This window comes from Scardinius erythrophthalmus, assembly GCF_964197995.2.
Source record: "Scardinius erythrophthalmus genome assembly, chromosome: 15".
Taxonomy (NCBI): Eukaryota; Metazoa; Chordata; class Actinopteri; order Cypriniformes; family Leuciscidae; genus Scardinius; species Scardinius erythrophthalmus.
The window spans coordinates 33,141,880-33,158,929 of record NC_138235.1 but is presented as its reverse complement, the minus strand read 5'-3'; the positions used below and the strand labels follow the sequence as shown (position 1 = coordinate 33,158,929).

The 17,050-nt window shown below is 36.6% G+C and overlaps 1 protein-coding gene across 1 annotated transcript in view; it reads right to left on the bottom strand.

Annotated features, from left to right (window-relative positions):
• Positions 1-580: 580 nt before the first annotated feature.
• Positions 581-17,050, bottom strand: part of vwa5b1 (von Willebrand factor A domain containing 5B1) — a gene marked incomplete at both ends in the record, with an annotated part of 35,989 nt that continues 19,519 nt past the window's right edge. Inside the window, 12 exons of the mRNA XM_081386538.1 lie at positions 581-1,264; positions 1,828-1,954; positions 3,024-3,093; positions 3,332-3,406; positions 5,450-5,581; positions 5,768-5,905; positions 6,031-6,321; positions 8,870-9,074; positions 13,217-13,416; positions 13,630-13,831; positions 15,873-16,058; positions 16,348-16,462. Coding sequence (XP_081242664.1) covers positions 581-1,264; positions 1,828-1,954; positions 3,024-3,093; positions 3,332-3,406; positions 5,450-5,581; positions 5,768-5,905; positions 6,031-6,321; positions 8,870-9,074; positions 13,217-13,416; positions 13,630-13,831; positions 15,873-16,058; positions 16,348-16,462 — 2,425 coding nt within the window. The remainder of the gene's footprint in view (positions 1,265-1,827; positions 1,955-3,023; positions 3,094-3,331; positions 3,407-5,449; positions 5,582-5,767; positions 5,906-6,030; positions 6,322-8,869; positions 9,075-13,216; positions 13,417-13,629; positions 13,832-15,872; positions 16,059-16,347; positions 16,463-17,050) is intronic.

Sequence of the window (17,050 nt, the reverse complement as noted above, 5' to 3'; positions counted from 1 at the left end):
ATATCGATAATTGTGAAATTCCACTGATATTTAAAATGACTGTAAGTCATGAAATAAGACTGATCATATAACCCACCAATAATCCTGATTTCAATCTTGACCAAAATAATTGTGATTATGATTTTCGAGCAGCCCTACTCCACTGACTTCACTCCTATTGGTTGTCGCTCTTGAACGTCACTCTTAATTGGCATAAAGTTAAACATATCTCTAGTATGTCTTGTCGCTGGACACGCATACATCCTGTCGCCAACGGTCACTATCGCTCGTGTCGCCAGAAACTGCCAGCTCTCCACTGAAATGAATGGGATCACGTTGTTTTGCCGCTGTGAACCGGGCTTTTCTCTCAGGTGGTCTTTTTCAGGTTTGTTGCTGCCACAGTAACGCAAGAACGTAAGTTACATTAATTGTCCCCTACATATCTGTGCAAAGTATGTTTCTGGCCTCTGGATGGATGGTAATGAAATACGATTTCTATTCATAAAACTAAAACAAAACCCCAATAAACATTAAAACAAATCAAGGAGAGTAAAATCCTCGTTTAGCATAGTTTGAAGTTTAGTCCCTACCCCATAAGGACTTACATGCTGTTGGGGTTGTAGCAGAGCATGTTGAGCTGCAGGTTTTCATCCCAGTGTCTGAGGATGATGAAGAGTTGATTGGCTGCGGCTTTGACCGATGCCAGGTCTCGGCCCTCTGGGATGATCTGTTCATTTAGCCACATGCTTGCTTTGGCCGCGATCAGCTCCCACTCGATGAAATAACTGGCTGAACTGTGTTCCAGCCAGGCCAGAGCTACAGCAGTGGCCCACACCATGCCCTCGGTGTCTTGCACACCCCTTCGCAGGCTCCCGGGCGAGCCAGACAGGGACGTCCCTGTAATTTCAGACTCAGACCCACGCCCGCTGTCGCACAATGAGTTGATGGGCGACGGTGGGGCTTCGGTCGACATAGACGAGAAGCCGGCCAGCAGCGAGGGCTCACCCTCCATCCGAGGGCTTCGGGCCTGGAAAGAGGACGAGGACGTGCGGGAAGCGAGCTCCTCACATTCAGAGTTCAAGTCTGAGTCTTTTGGAGGAGGCGAGGAGCCGCGGTGGACCTCCAGGCTCTCAGAGCGCCGGGACCCGGAGTAGGACACGTGGGTAAGGCTGATTCTGTGGCTGGTGAAGGGTGACGTCCACTTTAGCTTGTCTATGGGCACGTTGATGGCGTCACACAAGGCACTGTCCAACATGAACGCCCCACAGGACAGCTGCAATGACACCTGCAACAGGAAGTAGAAATGTCTATTTAATCAGTTTTAATCATACAAACAAGCTCAGAGACTGAACTTCAAGGAGCAGTTTAAGCATTGAGCATTGTTAATTATGTTAGCCTCAAAAATACGCTCGACTGATTTTGTTACGCCTCATCACCATTTACTTCGATAATTCCCATGACCCATATATGTTCTACTCAAATAGAACATCTCATTTAACCAGACCTAGCAATCATGAGATATTGATCGGTGTTTGTTAAATGTCACCAGATCTATTACCGGTATGCACTATACTTAAAAACTCCTGCATTTGCTTGCAAGGTGAGTATTGACTGGCTATTTATAGCGGCAAGTGGATGCAATACACTCAATGACGTCAGCCATTTTTTAAATAAGTTTATGCTGACCTTTCAATATAAATTGTTTGTTATTGTTGAATTGTTATATATTATAATGCCATCCATTAAAAAGGTAAATAGGGGCAATTTCAATTCCATGTTGACTTTAAATAAGTTCTACTGAAGCCACAGAGGATTAACATCCTGAAAGCAGAATATGTCGACAGAAACCAGAGGGATGTAGTCCTTGTTGTCGTTTTCGTTCTCTCCAACAGAGTTGCTGAATTTGCTCTGTGACCGGCTCATGAAGCCCCTGGCCGCCTTCGTCAGCAGACGCGTCCTGCTCAGGCTCAGCTTGCTAGAGGCAAAAAGAAACAGCACCTTTTACTCCGGTGCCTTACTATCATCATTAAATGCACAGGCACGTCTAAAGTGCTTTTTCTTGGTGAAATGTGCCCCTTCACATTCATTAATTTGCGAAGCATGTACACATCCCTGATAGCGCCGCTCCTCACGTTTTGGTCATTAGTTCGGCTGACATTTCAAGTGACAGCTAGAGGTAAAACTGGGATAGAGATTCCAGACACGAAAGGGAAATGTTTATTTTGGTGTCTGGTGTACCATCCCTCTTTTGTCTTAAATATTGGTTTTATTTGCTTAACACATGGGAATTTGAATTGGATTAAGATAAGATCCAGGCCGGATTTGAACCAGTCAAAATCAAATTAAGTTATCAAAGATTAAAGCATTACATAAACTATTTATTCATCAAAGATTAAGTAAATCCAATTCTTGCATATCCTAATTAATATTCATGAGCTAAGCCTACAGTATTGTGTGACATCACAACCAGAGCCCCACCCCCACAGCTTTACCCTGCAGGTTATTCACCCTCAGCCATTGATGTCAACGCTTTAAACTTATTAAAACTGAAAATGAGTTTGAGTGACTAATATCTTCTAATTTCACACTTTTTTGAGCTAGAATATTCTTTACTTCATACATTCACTTAAACTCAAAAAGCCTCATTTTCTAATAAGTTAATAGAACAAACACTCATTGCCTAAAGATCATTTTCATACTGACTCATTTAATTGTAAGAAAGAATGGTGAAATGATTTGTAAAAGAGGCTTAATACCTGCACAGAACTTTGTTGTGCTGTCAGTCTACACATCTCCTGTGTTTGATTTTTTTAATGACTAATGAATGTCTGTCTTCGGTGAGAGTTGAACTCATTACATGCACCCAACAGAATACCAAAAGCAATCAAAATGCAAATTCGACTCATGATTTAAAACAATGACGCATGAGTGATGCAAACTGCTGAATTATTCATTTGTGTTCTGTGAATTACAGTGTTTGTAATTGTAAAACTTGATTTGTGGTTTGCTCTTTTCCCCAATTCGTTCCCTCCATCGACACCCACCTGGCAGAGAAAAGGCTCTCGACTGATCTCTGCGAGTGGTCGGAGGTCACCGACGGACTCCTTTGAGAGGCTGAAAGAGAGAGCAGGTTGGCATTCTGATCATTTCTATTGCCCAACACACACACACATAAACACACAAACAAATACACTGCACTCAAACTCACCCATGCTCCTCTAGGTCAAATCAAATGAATGAATTCAATAGCTACAAGCTTGAGTGATTAATGCTGCTGTGTTTGTTTGGACACCTGCCAGTCTGTAATAAGTGAAATAACCACCTGAATACAGCCAAATAGAAAAAAAAGTACCTTCAGAAGAGCTACATCGTTCCCAACTGGAGGAGGAGGGAGTTTTGCAGGGGGATCGGGATCCATCGTCAACATCTGTAGATCAAAGAAGAGACATGAGTCCTTTTGACGTCAGAGTTTAGACTGAAAACCGTTTTCTGAATGTGACCCAAGGAATCTAAGTGCATTGGTAAAATGGGTCTGAGCTGAAGATGATTCATGTGGACTTTAGTACAGTTTACAACTGCAGTAACATGCATATCAATAACATGCACTTCGTAAGTTTTAGGACAGGTAGTTCAACGCAGTAGGACACATATATTTTATCACTGGACTGTAATGAGACTTCCACGACACAAAGCCAAATGATTTTGTCTCATTATAACAGTGGAAACAACTTAAAACACTCCATAATTTATAGTCATACATAGTAAGACATCATTTGAAACTGTAAAGGGTCTATTTTGATTTGTGTACACACAATTGAAAACATTGTGCTTTTGTAAAATAAAGAAAACAAACAGGATGCCGCTTTCTGCAGTCTCGGTTTACTTTCCGTGAAGTTTTGTGGCGCGCTCCACAAAAATGAATCGAAACTCAGCGTATAGGCTACTACTTGTCACACAGTTTTTTCATTTGTTTTGTTAATCTGTATTTAAGTGAAATATATTTTGTGTATATTTATTCCTTGAACAAACTGAACAAAACAAATGTTAATATTTTTAATGGGTCACAGACACTTGTCCATTCTACCTTCATTTCTAACTTAATTCTAATTTAACATAATTTTGTCGGTTAACAGGTAATGATCGGTAATATAAAACAATATTCTGGTTCAACTAAAAATCATTTAAAATAACTTTTCTATTTGAATATTTTTTCCTGTGATACAAAGTTGAATTTTAAGCATCATTACTCCAGTCTTCAATGTCTTTCAGAAATCATTCTAATATGTTCATTAAAAGTATTAATTTCTTCTTATTGGCCCCAGACTTTATTTATTTATTTATTTATTTTATACTTTTGAACTGTATAGTGTATATTTTGACCAAACTTTATCAGAACCATGACACATACATACAAACATACATACATATGTCATTATGCAAAAGTGTTGCCTACATACAACAACTTAATGTGTGTTTTGGTCAGTTTTATGAGGTTACTTGATCTTTGATGAAGATTGGACAAGGTGTCTGTAGGCGCGTTTCCATTAAAGATTTGCGCAAAACTTTAGCGATTTTTTTCTAAATATCGACAAAAAACTATTGCGAAATGACGGCGTTTCCATTATCCGACGTATGCGACTAAAACGTCATTTTTTCCTCTCGCGATAAGTCATTCCAAAAGTCATGGCAACGGACATTGGTAAGTTTATATATATAACAGCCACGTACCGCACTAGACGTTATTATTATTAATGGAAAGAAACGTAGGCGTGTTATCCAAGCATTAATGGCAAGGAAAGACCCTTATACTGTGAGCGACACATATGAGGAGTTTCTGGGTGTTTCTCCCTCATTTCTGCTCCGAAGTCTTGATTGTGGCATTTCTTTGAGGTTTAGAATCCAGTATTTCTGTCATTCTTTCTTCTCAAGAACTGTCTCGTATTCTGTCCAAACACTGACTGCACCTTCTAAGTCAGGTGACCTGTAAATGCGCAAAAACTGTTTCCATTGCCGTTTTGCAAAATATTCCTTTTTCGAATTGCCTGAAAAACCACCTCATGCGAGGTGCGATAAATGGGAGTTTTTGCGAAATTGACGTGTTTCCATTGAGCGTATTTTCAATTCGCAATTTCAATTTGCGCAATTTGAAGGGTAATGGAAACGCGGCTGTGGGGACTGTACAAAAAAACATAGTATGAGACCATGTAGACATTCAAAAATGTGACACATATGACTTCAGGCCAAGTTATCCCAAAGTATTTTTAAACATTTCTGACCAGTATCACGGTCAACAAACTGCTTGGGTACCTCAGCATGGTGGCAATGACAATTATTCAATTTAATTTCAATCGGCCAAAGCAATGGAAAACTACATCCTCAACATCAAATTTGTTAATACATTAAGCAGTTTGATATATCAAAGTCTTGATGTATCAAAAGTCAAAATTCAGTATTTTGTCTTCAGTCTTACTGTGGGGTAGTGCTGCGTCATCTTGCCCAGACAAACCTCCAGACTGTGACCGACCCAGACCTACAGAGTATCCACGGGTCTTCCTGCTGCCGGAACGAGAACTGCAGTGCGAACTTCGTTTATGATCCTCCCCTGGAGATAAACAGATATACAAAGAGTCATTACCATAATCTAATTGTGTGTTTAAGCCAGGAGCGACTGCTTCATCTGTTTCCCTGCACTCTCCTTTGTTTTCTTTTTCCTGAGAACAGTATCTTTGATGTAATGATTGCAACTACCAGGCCTTGTAAGCTCAGATGAATTAGAAGAATGACTTACCAGGGTGGCTATACTCAACGCAGGTGGGTAAATATTCATTGCTGTCCAGATCAATAGGTACAAACGCTGTGTATTTGCTCAAGATGTTGCAGGCTTTACTCGTGTGGATGGCATAAAGCTGGTACCTTCTCCCAGAACCTACAAGAAATGGCACAGTTGAGGGATTTTGTCAGATATGCAAGTAATGTTTTGAACATTCACATCCCACAAATGATAAGAGTTCATCAGCTAAATAACTGGTAATTACGAGTCAAGTTCCGCACCATGCTCAATCTCACACTCTTTGTCCACCATATGTTCAAAGTCTTGAATAATGGAACGTCCCGCCAGGTGATGGAAGGTTTCGTTCCACAGGTCCTCGTGAACTTTTTCCTCCCGCTCTCGACCTTTTAGGTAGGGTTGAATGTCAAAGACCACCTCCCATTTCACGGGTTTCCCGCACAGCAGTCCTGACACGACCGCTTTGCAATCTCCCTTTCCATGACTGGCCCTGAATTCTGGTGCGTGAGGATCTTGCGGCGTTTCGACTTCGCAAAGCTGATGCGTGTAACCATCTGTTCGATATTAAACATAATATTCAAAGTATTAACAGATGCATTCCCTGATCAAAAATATCATAAACCAGTTGGATGAGCTCTTTAACATCTTCAATGACTTAAAGGGTTAGTTCACCCAAAAATGAAAATTCTGTCAGTAATTACTCACCCTCATGTTGTTCCAACCCCGTAAGACTTTCGTTCATCTTCGGAACCCAAATTAAGATATTTTTGATGAAATCTGAGAGCTGGATCACTCCTCCTGCAGGCTTATGGACACCTTAACTTGCTGGCCCAGAAAATGTATTAAAGACATTGTTAATATAGTCCAAGTGACTCCAGTGGCTCAATCTCAAGTTTATAAAGCGACGAGAATACTTTTTGTGCGCAAAAACAAACAAAAATAACGACTTTATTCCACTTTTCATTTCCTTCTCTCTGGGCCTCGAGTCTTTTCACGTAGTGTTTAAGCGTAGCGCGTCTGTGTTACACGTCACCACGTAGGCTCACTACTGGGCGACTCTGGTCATGTGTAATAGGTGGTGACGTGAAACACAGACGCGCTACGCTTAAACACTACGTAAAAAAAACTCGAGGTCCAGAGAGAAGGAAATGAAAAGTGGAATAAAATCGTTATTTTTGTTTGTTTTTGTGCACAAAAAGTATTCTCGTCGCTTTATAAACTTAAGATTGAGCCACTGGAGTCACTTCGACTATATTAACAATGTCTTTAATACATTTTCTGGGCCAGCAAGTTAAGGTGTCCATAAGCCTGCAGGAGGAGTGATCCAGCTCTCAGATTTCATCAAAAATATCTTAATTTGTGTTCCGAAGATGAACGAAAGTCTTACGGGGCTGGAACAACATGAGGGTGAGTAATTACTGACAGAATTTTCATTTTTGGGTGAAATAACCCTTTAAATGAGCTTACGTTAAAACTGTAAAAATAAAGCATTGCTTGTTGTGCTTTACAGAGCTAGGTCTGGCTAGAGGACGTTTCGGATGGATGTTTTCAAGATCGTCTAGTTGGTGGTTTGTCTAAATCCTTGCCCACTCATTTTCCTGTAGATCTACTTGCAGAGTTCAGTAATTAGCTAGTTCAGTTGTGTTTGATCAGGGTTATGCCCGCTACAGACTGTGCGGTTTTGGCAGTCCTATTAGATCATTACAAATCACACTGTACGACATGGATCTATTAAACTTGGGTACAACATGTATGCAGACTGTACGATGATGACACCTATTAAATCGTAGGCTACGACGCAAGTTAGTATAGCAAAATACAACTTGCATCAGTATGCGCTAGTGGAAAACAAATAGAGCAAGATCAATCACACTTTGGCAACTGTGGTTTTTATGAGCATTGGAAAAAAAAAGACCATGACAACGGCCATCTTTGAACCTCTCTCACTGTACGACGTAGGACCACCATTTAGGAGCCATGACCACAGAAATCGCCATGATTGGTCATCTTTTGTCTGGGACAGCCCAAAATCATACAATGTGTAGCAGGCATTAAAGCTGAACTTTGCAGGAAGGTAGACCTCCAGGAACAGGATTGGGCACCCCGGAGTCTAGTTGACTGTGTCAAAATATAATTAAGGTACTTCATACGCCATTTTTAGCATATTTTTATGCTTAAAAAAAACAGCTGGGGCACAAAAGCTTGAAACGTGTTTTACTACTTGAGAAGTAGTTTTGACATTTCTTCTAACTTGACGTCATAAAAATGCAACTCTCATGGTGCTGAAAAAGAATAAATGTTGTTAAAGAATAAAACTTTATATTCATCAAAGAATCCTGAAAAATATATCATGGTTTCTAAAAATAAAATAAAAAAATGAAGCAGCACAACGGTTTTCAACAGTGATAACTATGAGAAATGCTTCTTGAGCACAAAATCAGCACATTAGAAGTATTTCTGATGGATCATGTTGCAATTCAGCTTTGCCATCACAGGAATAAATTACATTTTCATTATAATAAATTACATAGAAAACTCTAGCATATATATCCCTGCAATATCACCATAGCCGAAGGAAACTATTCTAAAAATATGCATCAAATTATTTTCAACCCCAGGGTTTCCACACTTTTTGACCATTGAATTTCTATGACTTTTCCACTATGAAAATCATTTATAGTTTTCTGGGAAATTCCATGAATGTACCAGGTTTGAATAACTTGAAGTTTAAGTGTTTACAGTCATCCACAGTATGACCTTCAATGGACAGACTGATATCATCACCACCGGGCGAGTTTTTACTCCTCTAGTGATATCTAGCTGATGAAAAATGTTAAAGCAGTACAAAATCGGAAAAATTCACTTTATAATTTTCTTTTTACAACTATAATTTATTAGATGATTCATGAGTAGTTTTTTCAGTCTGCGCTCACACAATATGATAAGTGTCTCTACGCCCCCACACTGCGCAGCTGATTATGGGTATTTAAATTACAGTGTTAAAAGTCAGCTTAACTCTGAGCCCCAGCAGCGCTAAGATTAATATGCACCAGATATTGACGTCTTTGTCCTTGCACTTAAGCACTGAAGTGAAGGACTAACCTGCATCGCCAGTGCTGCCTAGAGAAGGGCTGTCCGTTGAAGACCTGGAGCCGTCTTCCACCACGGGACCCTGTGCAGAGCGGCCAGGGTGGGTCTGATCCACCTTAGACTCCCCCTGGAGACCCTCGTGTTGCTGCACTGGAGGTTTGTGAGCAGTGATGGGACGTCCTCTTGAGGATGTGGCACACAGGCTGGCCAACTGTGGCTTTTGGAGAAATGAGCAACAGTTCATTAGTCCTTTTGTTCACTCTGCGGTCATCTTGGCAAGGCCACTCTACTTGAATCGAACTAAAATGTCCAAAACTATTACAAATGTTTAACTGAAGTACAAGACGGTCATCCACTGTTACCTACATTTATCTGTATTTAAATGTTTTTTAATATTTAGATCATCTAGCAATAACTCCAAGTCACAGTGTCAGATTATGGGAAATATTTAACACTTTAAGAGCACTCTGATTTCTCTTAAAGAGTGCTTTCCCTTTAAGAGCAGAGCTGTGTGCTTTTATGCTCAAATGTTAATTTGGTACTATAACACTTTACTTAAAGCCTTTATGTATAATGCATTAAAAAAGGTATTCATAATGAACATTATAATGCATTATATCTTTTCATAATTGTAACTAAAGCTAAAACGCATTATAATATTAGCCGATTCCTTGTTGCATCTGAAATTGGTGGTTTGTCAGGTGTTTTAATGCATTATACTTTCTTAAGGTGTATTTAATAAATAGATAAGCATTATAATGTATTATAACTGTGGTTACAATTATTCATGAGATCATACAGTATAATACATTATAAGGTGCATTACAAGGCATAATTAATGCTTTAGAATGCATTATATATAAAGGCTTTCAGTAGTTTTACTGTAAATTTATTGGGAAAAGTACAACAATCTTTATTCATTTTACTTTACTTTGAAACCTGCAGACCACACACACAAATATAATATACATTTATAATATCAAACATTTATCAGTCATAAATTAATTAAATATAGGTATATTAAATAATAAAAAAATAAAAATAGGCATATTAATAAAAAAGAATATACTCAATATTAAAATTTTATTTAAATATGGTAACATTTATATCTATTTAAATATTACCATATTTAAATAAAGATTGTCAAAAATATAAAAATAAAAATGTATAATAAATAAATATTATTTAAATATGTCAACATTTAAATAATAATAATATTGAAATATTAAATAATTATATTTTGACTTGAATAACAGGTTAAAATTAAATATTTAATATTCAAATTAATAACAATAAATATATTAAAAAAATATTAATATTATTATTTTACCTGATTATTTTTATTTATTTTTTAGTTAGCATTAGAACAGCTTCAGGTCCAGTGGTCAATCAAAACAGCTGTTTTGTATGTTTCTTGAGCTTCTGAAAAATATCACAAAGCCAAAGTAGTGGCGCTCATGTTGACGCTAATGCTGACAAGTCTGATTGTGTTTCTATGCTCACATTGAGCAAGCAGTTTCCCCCGGTTATTTCCAGCATGAAGGCAGCGCATAGCAAAAGCAAATCTAATTTATTTCACCTTGTGTAGAGAGAGTTTATGAACACAATGATTCACCTTAACCATGCCAGCTCCAATAGCCGTGTCTCTCTGTTTACCTGGTCTAATGGCAGTTTGGATAATGAGAAATGTATGCCTGCTGAAGAGCTACATTAATAAGGATAATTAAAGTCATTATTGCATCCATTGAGGGGAAATCAAGGACTCTTGTTATTGCCCATCTGTAATATTACTCACTCCCTTTTTTCCCTAATTACTTACTCACTTTTGATAAAACTTCCATGGCCAATTGCTTGCAGTGCAAAGTGTCGCCTGGATTATTGATATCTTCTCCCCATTCAGAGAGCGTGACATTGGAAATGTTATCATGGCCATCAAGGGTTTTGTCACAGTTGTCAGAACTAATTGTACCCCGGAAGATGAACATAAGTGGCTGGATATTCGATTTGTCTCTTGGCAGGGTGTCGGCAATGCGGGAGTATCACTGAACTCACTGAATACGAAACACAATGTCATGAAATAGAAGCAGTAAAAAGTTGTCAGCAACACTCTCAGAAAAAAAATCAGTAGTGGTATTAATTAAACATTAAATAGTAATATTTATGACCCAGTTTACCACATGAAGCACATTTTTAGGAAACCTGACAAAAATGTTACAGGGTACCCAAAATGTTGAGGAATGCAATTACTAACATTGAAACATAATGCTTATTAAATAATATTTAAATATTTTATTGTTTATATTATTTACATACGTTCATATTGAAATAATAAATACCATAATTACTGGCTTGAGGAATACGATTACCAACATGAAAAAATGTTGCTTATTAAATGGTATTTAAAAATATTTAATTATTTATATTATTTAAATGTCAATAATATTAAATAAATAATACTATTTAAATAAAATAAAAAAATTTGACTTGAATAAAAAACAGTTTAACTTAAACAAAGTACAAATTTTAGGTAACCTCACAAAAATGTTACAGGGTATCCAAAATGTTGAGCAATGCTTAAATTAATAAACATAGAGCAATAAAAGTACTGTAGTATATTAGCAAAGCAGACATACCAGACGCATACAAGCATCTTTAAGTCTCTGTGAATCTGTGAATTGAAAGGGTTTTCCTTGGCCATTCAGCTCAATTGTCATGGATGAAATGAGTACGGCCATCATTATGAGACACAAAGGATGCACACCTCTCCGTTGTGGTCTTGCTTACATACTCATTTGTCTCCAGGTCAGGGATATTTTTGGCCTCGTTATTTCAGCCCTGTTCAAACACTGGCACGTGATGGGCAACACCCTTTTTGTCTCCCACTGCATTTCTATTTCAGTGTGTGGGTGCACATTACAGAAGTGTCCACCTCATTTCTTAGACAGCATTTGAACTTTTTTCACATTCATCCATTGCTTAAATGTCCAGGAAACTGTAATTCATCTTCCACTGGCTGTCCCATCTCAATTCTATTTGTGTGGATGTGGCGGTAAGAACATTGAATTATGAATTACATTCTCATCACCGAGCTCAGAAATGAGTTCAAATAACCCTTCAGAACGAACAAATGAATCCATGGGGCTCTTTTTATATCATAGCAGATGCTTCAGCTATAGCAGATGGCATGGTGACGGCTGCCTACAGATATTTCTTCTAAGAAAACTATAAACCATCTGCTTTGTATCAAAACACACATGTATAAAGGAGATTACAGATACAGATGTTTTCTGATTTCCAAGTATAATGTTTATTGCATTATGCATACTCATGATGTGTATTATAAGCAGTGTTGGGGTACTGTTAGCGTGAGTTACAGTATGTAATCAGATTACGGTACTTTTTTCAAGTAACTAGTAAAGTAATGCATTACTTTTGAATTTACAAGTTACTTTTTCAAATAAGTAATGCAAGTTACTTTGTTTTCCCATTAATTGAATGCACCTCACCTGTCCCCGTATTGAGAGAAAATCGTGAGAAAGGTGCAAATACTTTACGTATTTAATCTTACTTTATTAACCAAAGTCTTTGCAGCTGACCTTCGAGGATCCAATTCAACCATTTTAATAAACAAAAATGACTTTACATAAACCACGTTTGTTTTTATTTTTAAAATCTTCTGCATCCTATTCCAGAACGGCAGCACAGCTGAAAGGTTTGTTTTTGCATTTTCTTCACCCTATGGCTTATTCATTTGGCGTGAAAGGGCCTTTACATTTATCACTGTTTACTTATTTTCAATAATGTTTATATTTTATATTAGTTAGTCCAGTTGTTTTTGCTGCGGCAATTTTGTTAAAACCATAAGAAAATGTTAGTGTTCTTTAGGCTGCTGATTTTTTTGTGCGCCAAAAGACACAGAATAAACATGTTTGATATAAATGATTCTACCTTATGGAATGGAAACTGTCAATTGATAGGAATCGGAATCGCTAAAATTCAGAGAACGATTAGGGTGTTTTGGTTGTACTTAGTATAAATTTGCCTGTTCAAGTTCCTAATTGTGTGTTCATTAATACACACCCCCTCATTTAAAAAATCAGCTCTGATTAAATTGGACTATCTTTTTAAGTAACCTATGTAGCTTGAGTGTACGTAGCAACTTTTTTAGCAAATACTTAAATTGTTTGTACAGCAAAGTGTACTGTAGTTTGACTACTTTAAACTGTCTTTAAACAAAGTAGCTTCCCCAATGCTAATGCTATAGACACATTTTTCAATGCATGGCACACAAAATCAAACTCGCATAGCAAGAAGCATTTGAGTTCACATATTTGCATAGCACATGCTTCAATGACCTACCTGGTAGTCCATTTTCCACTGAGCTCCGTAGTCAGGATGAGTCTGACAGATGAGCTCCTGCACTTTTGCTCGTCTAAGAGGGTTTTTCCCCACCACGGAGCTGGGGTCACTGGGAGTGTAGGCCTTCTTCATGGGGTTGTAATCTATGATCTGATTGGTGCTATAAGCACGTCTTCTCGGAGAGGTGCTCGTGTCAGTTCCTGTGCAAAAGTAGAAAAAAAAACTAATTTAACACCTTTTCTCTTTCATTTCCTCTCTTATATAGTAGTTTTCTGACTATATTCCTTTATTCTCTTTCATTAGGAGACTTTAATGAATAGTTTCCAAAAGCATCCAAAAATTAAAATTCTGAAACACTCAAGTCATTTGAAACCGTATGGAACAATTTTACTTCATTTAGTGCTGTACTTTACCCATAACGTCTTGCTCCATGGCAATAGGACAGCTCTCAGACATGGTCTCCTGGCAACCGTCAAACAGCGAGCCGACTTGATCGTCCCTGTGTGGCCCCTGAGCATCACAGTAAACCTTCCCAGCATCCTCCTCTTGAGAGTGATAGAACACAGAACTGGTGGACTCGTTGGAACGCATCATGCTGTATCGTCTCCGTTTGTCCTGTGACAACAGAGAAAAGATGTTTTAGAAGGTGGGTGAATAAATCTATATTCACATTAACAAACATTATTTGCTATATATATATATATATATGTGTGACCATGGACCACAAAACCAGTCACATGGAGCAATTTTATGAAATTGAGATTTATACATCATATGAATGCTGAATAAATAAGCTTTCAATTGATGTATGGTTTGTTATGATAGGACAATATTTGGCCGAGATACAACTATTTGAAAATCTGGAATCTGAGGGTGCAAAAAAATTTAAACATTGAGAAAATCGCCTTTAAAGTTGTGCATTTATGTTGGCGATTGTGCTGCATATATAAAATATATATATATATAGATATATATTAGGGCTGGGAATCGATTAAAAAAAATTAACTAATTAATTGCACAATTTCTGTAATTAATTGCAATTAATTGCGTTTCCCCCAAGCTTGTAATCATCAATATTTAAAGGAATAGTTCACTTTAAAATGAAAATTCTGTCATCATATACTCACCCTCATGTTGTTTCAAACCTGTATGAATTTCTTTCTTCTGCTGAACAGGAAGGAAGATATTTAGAAGAATGTCAGTAACCAGACAGTTTCTGGTCTCATTGACTTCCATAGTATATTTTTTCCTACTATGGAAGTCAATGAGACCAGAAACTGTCTGGTTACTGACATTCTTCTAAATATCTTCCTTTCTGTTCAGCAGAAGAAAGAAATTCATACAGGTTTGAAACAACATGAGGGTGAGTATATGATGACAGAATTTTCATTTTAAAGTGAACTATTCCTTTTAACTTAGAATCACCGAATTAAACAACACAGGGAAAAAAGGAACAGAAAATAGCCCTATATTAAAATATAGGGGCCGTTAACGACAGAGCCGCCGACACACACACACACACGGAACACAGAGCGCGCCGCACACACACACGGAGCGGAAAAGACCCGCTCATGAAAGCTGCGCAACAGGAAATCATTAAAACGAGGCAAAAAAAAAAGTGCTGCGTTAATTGCGTTATTTTTTTTAACGCGTTAAACATTTCAAATTAATCGCAAAGATTAACGCGTTAATTCCCCCAGCCCTAATATATATTTATATATAGGGGATATTATAATATATCAAAATTTTGTATATTTTAAAATAATATCAATATCATCTATCTAAATATAATATTGAATATACACAAAACAGATTATTACTATTATTTAAATACACAATATTGTTATTAATATTAAAATATATAAAATTGTGATATTATAATATCAAATATACAATTAAAACAGCAACGGTTAATCTAATTAATTAATAAACTAAATACTAAAATATACTGTATTTCGATATAATATTATTAAATATACACAAAACAATTATTATTTAGATAGATAATATTATTAATTTAAAATATACTGTATTTTAATATAATATTGAATATAAACCAAACAAAATACAGTATATTTTAAATTAATAATATTATCTATCTAAATAATAATTGTTTTGTGTATATTAAATATTATATCAAAATAGATTATATTTTAAAATAATACTATCAAAATAATGAATTATTGTTATAAATAGTAGTATAAAAAATTGTTTAATAATCACAGATTGTATATTTCATATTATACTATATAGAAATTCAGTATATTTTAAAATAATAACAATATAATCTATCTAAATAATAATAATCTGTTTTGTGTATATTTGATATTATATAAAAAATACAGTACATTTTAACATAATAACAATATTAACAAAATAATAATAATTATTATTAATAGTAGTTTAAAAATATAGTATAGTTTAACAGTTGCAGTGTTTTTTAGTGTATATTTGTTATTATAACATCAAAATAGAGTATATTTTAAAATAATAACAATTATCTATCTAAATCATAATAATAATACTTTTTTTGTGGTTTGTGTGTGTAATAATAAAATACAGTATTATGGTCAAAATACAGTATTAAAATAACATTATCTAAATAATAATATTAAAATATAATTGAATAATTATGGACGGACAACGGATGACCTACTGATTTGGGGTTGGAGTGATATCGGGAGGTATCACACACCACACTGTATCCAATCAGCCGGTCACCGGGGAACAGACAGGTCGCTCCCACTGGAGAGAGCAGGATCTCTTTCGTCTCTGGATACAGCCACTCAATGGAGATGTCAGTCAGAACTGATGTCATGGACTTCTTCAGCGACTTAATCATCTGCCAATCACACAAATAACAGAGCTTAATCAAGGGAGCACGGTCTGTAAACATACTCTATATAAATAAAAAATATATAGACGCTAGTCTTAAACAGCAGGGAGAGAAGAAACAAACGTGAAATGTGCTGTCAGCTTTGATTATTATCCTAATTTATGTTTGAAACAAAACAAACTGTTAATTGCTAATACATTTGGGCACTCCACAATTTATGTGGCTGCTGTAATTGCTTTGCGGTGACATTCAAAATAACAGGCTGGAAGATCAACACGTCAGAGGAAACGAGGACCTTGGGCTGCAGTCGCTCTCCTTCTGCCAGGAACTCAGCTGTGCCTCTGGAAACAGTGGAAAGTCCTAAAACCAGCCTCCTGCACGCACCCTGACCTATGCCGAACGTGTAACACCTGCCATGATGCAAACACACACACAGAGACAGTACAGGTGCGGTGAGTCTATTAAACATCAGAAGAGCATCACATAATGAAGAAACTGCATCTCAAATCGGTGACGCTCTTCCATGTAAAATACATTTAATTCTCTGAAATGTATTGCTTTGCTAATTCTGTAAGAAAGAACTTATTCATATTGTTTATTAAAATAGTAAGCATCAAATCTTGTTCAGCAACTCTCTGTCTCCAAACATTGGCAGGTGCCTTCAAAGGAAGCATCCACACTGAAACTGACTAGGAATGCTCTAGGCTGGAACTGCATATAGCATACAAGCTGACACAGAGGCTTACTACTATGCTGAAAAACTGTTTAAACCAGTCTGAACTGGTCTTACATGGTTTCAAAACCCCACTAAATCCTGCAAACAGACCAGCTAAGACCAGCTTAGGCTGATTAAAAGAACTAATTCCAATACAGTTTCATGTTAGCATATTGCTAAGCTAACAACACAATATTCTAATGAGAGTAAAACAACTAAAAATAAAACACTGCATACCAGTATTGGGTACAACAGTCCTTTTTTCAGTGAAAGATATAACACC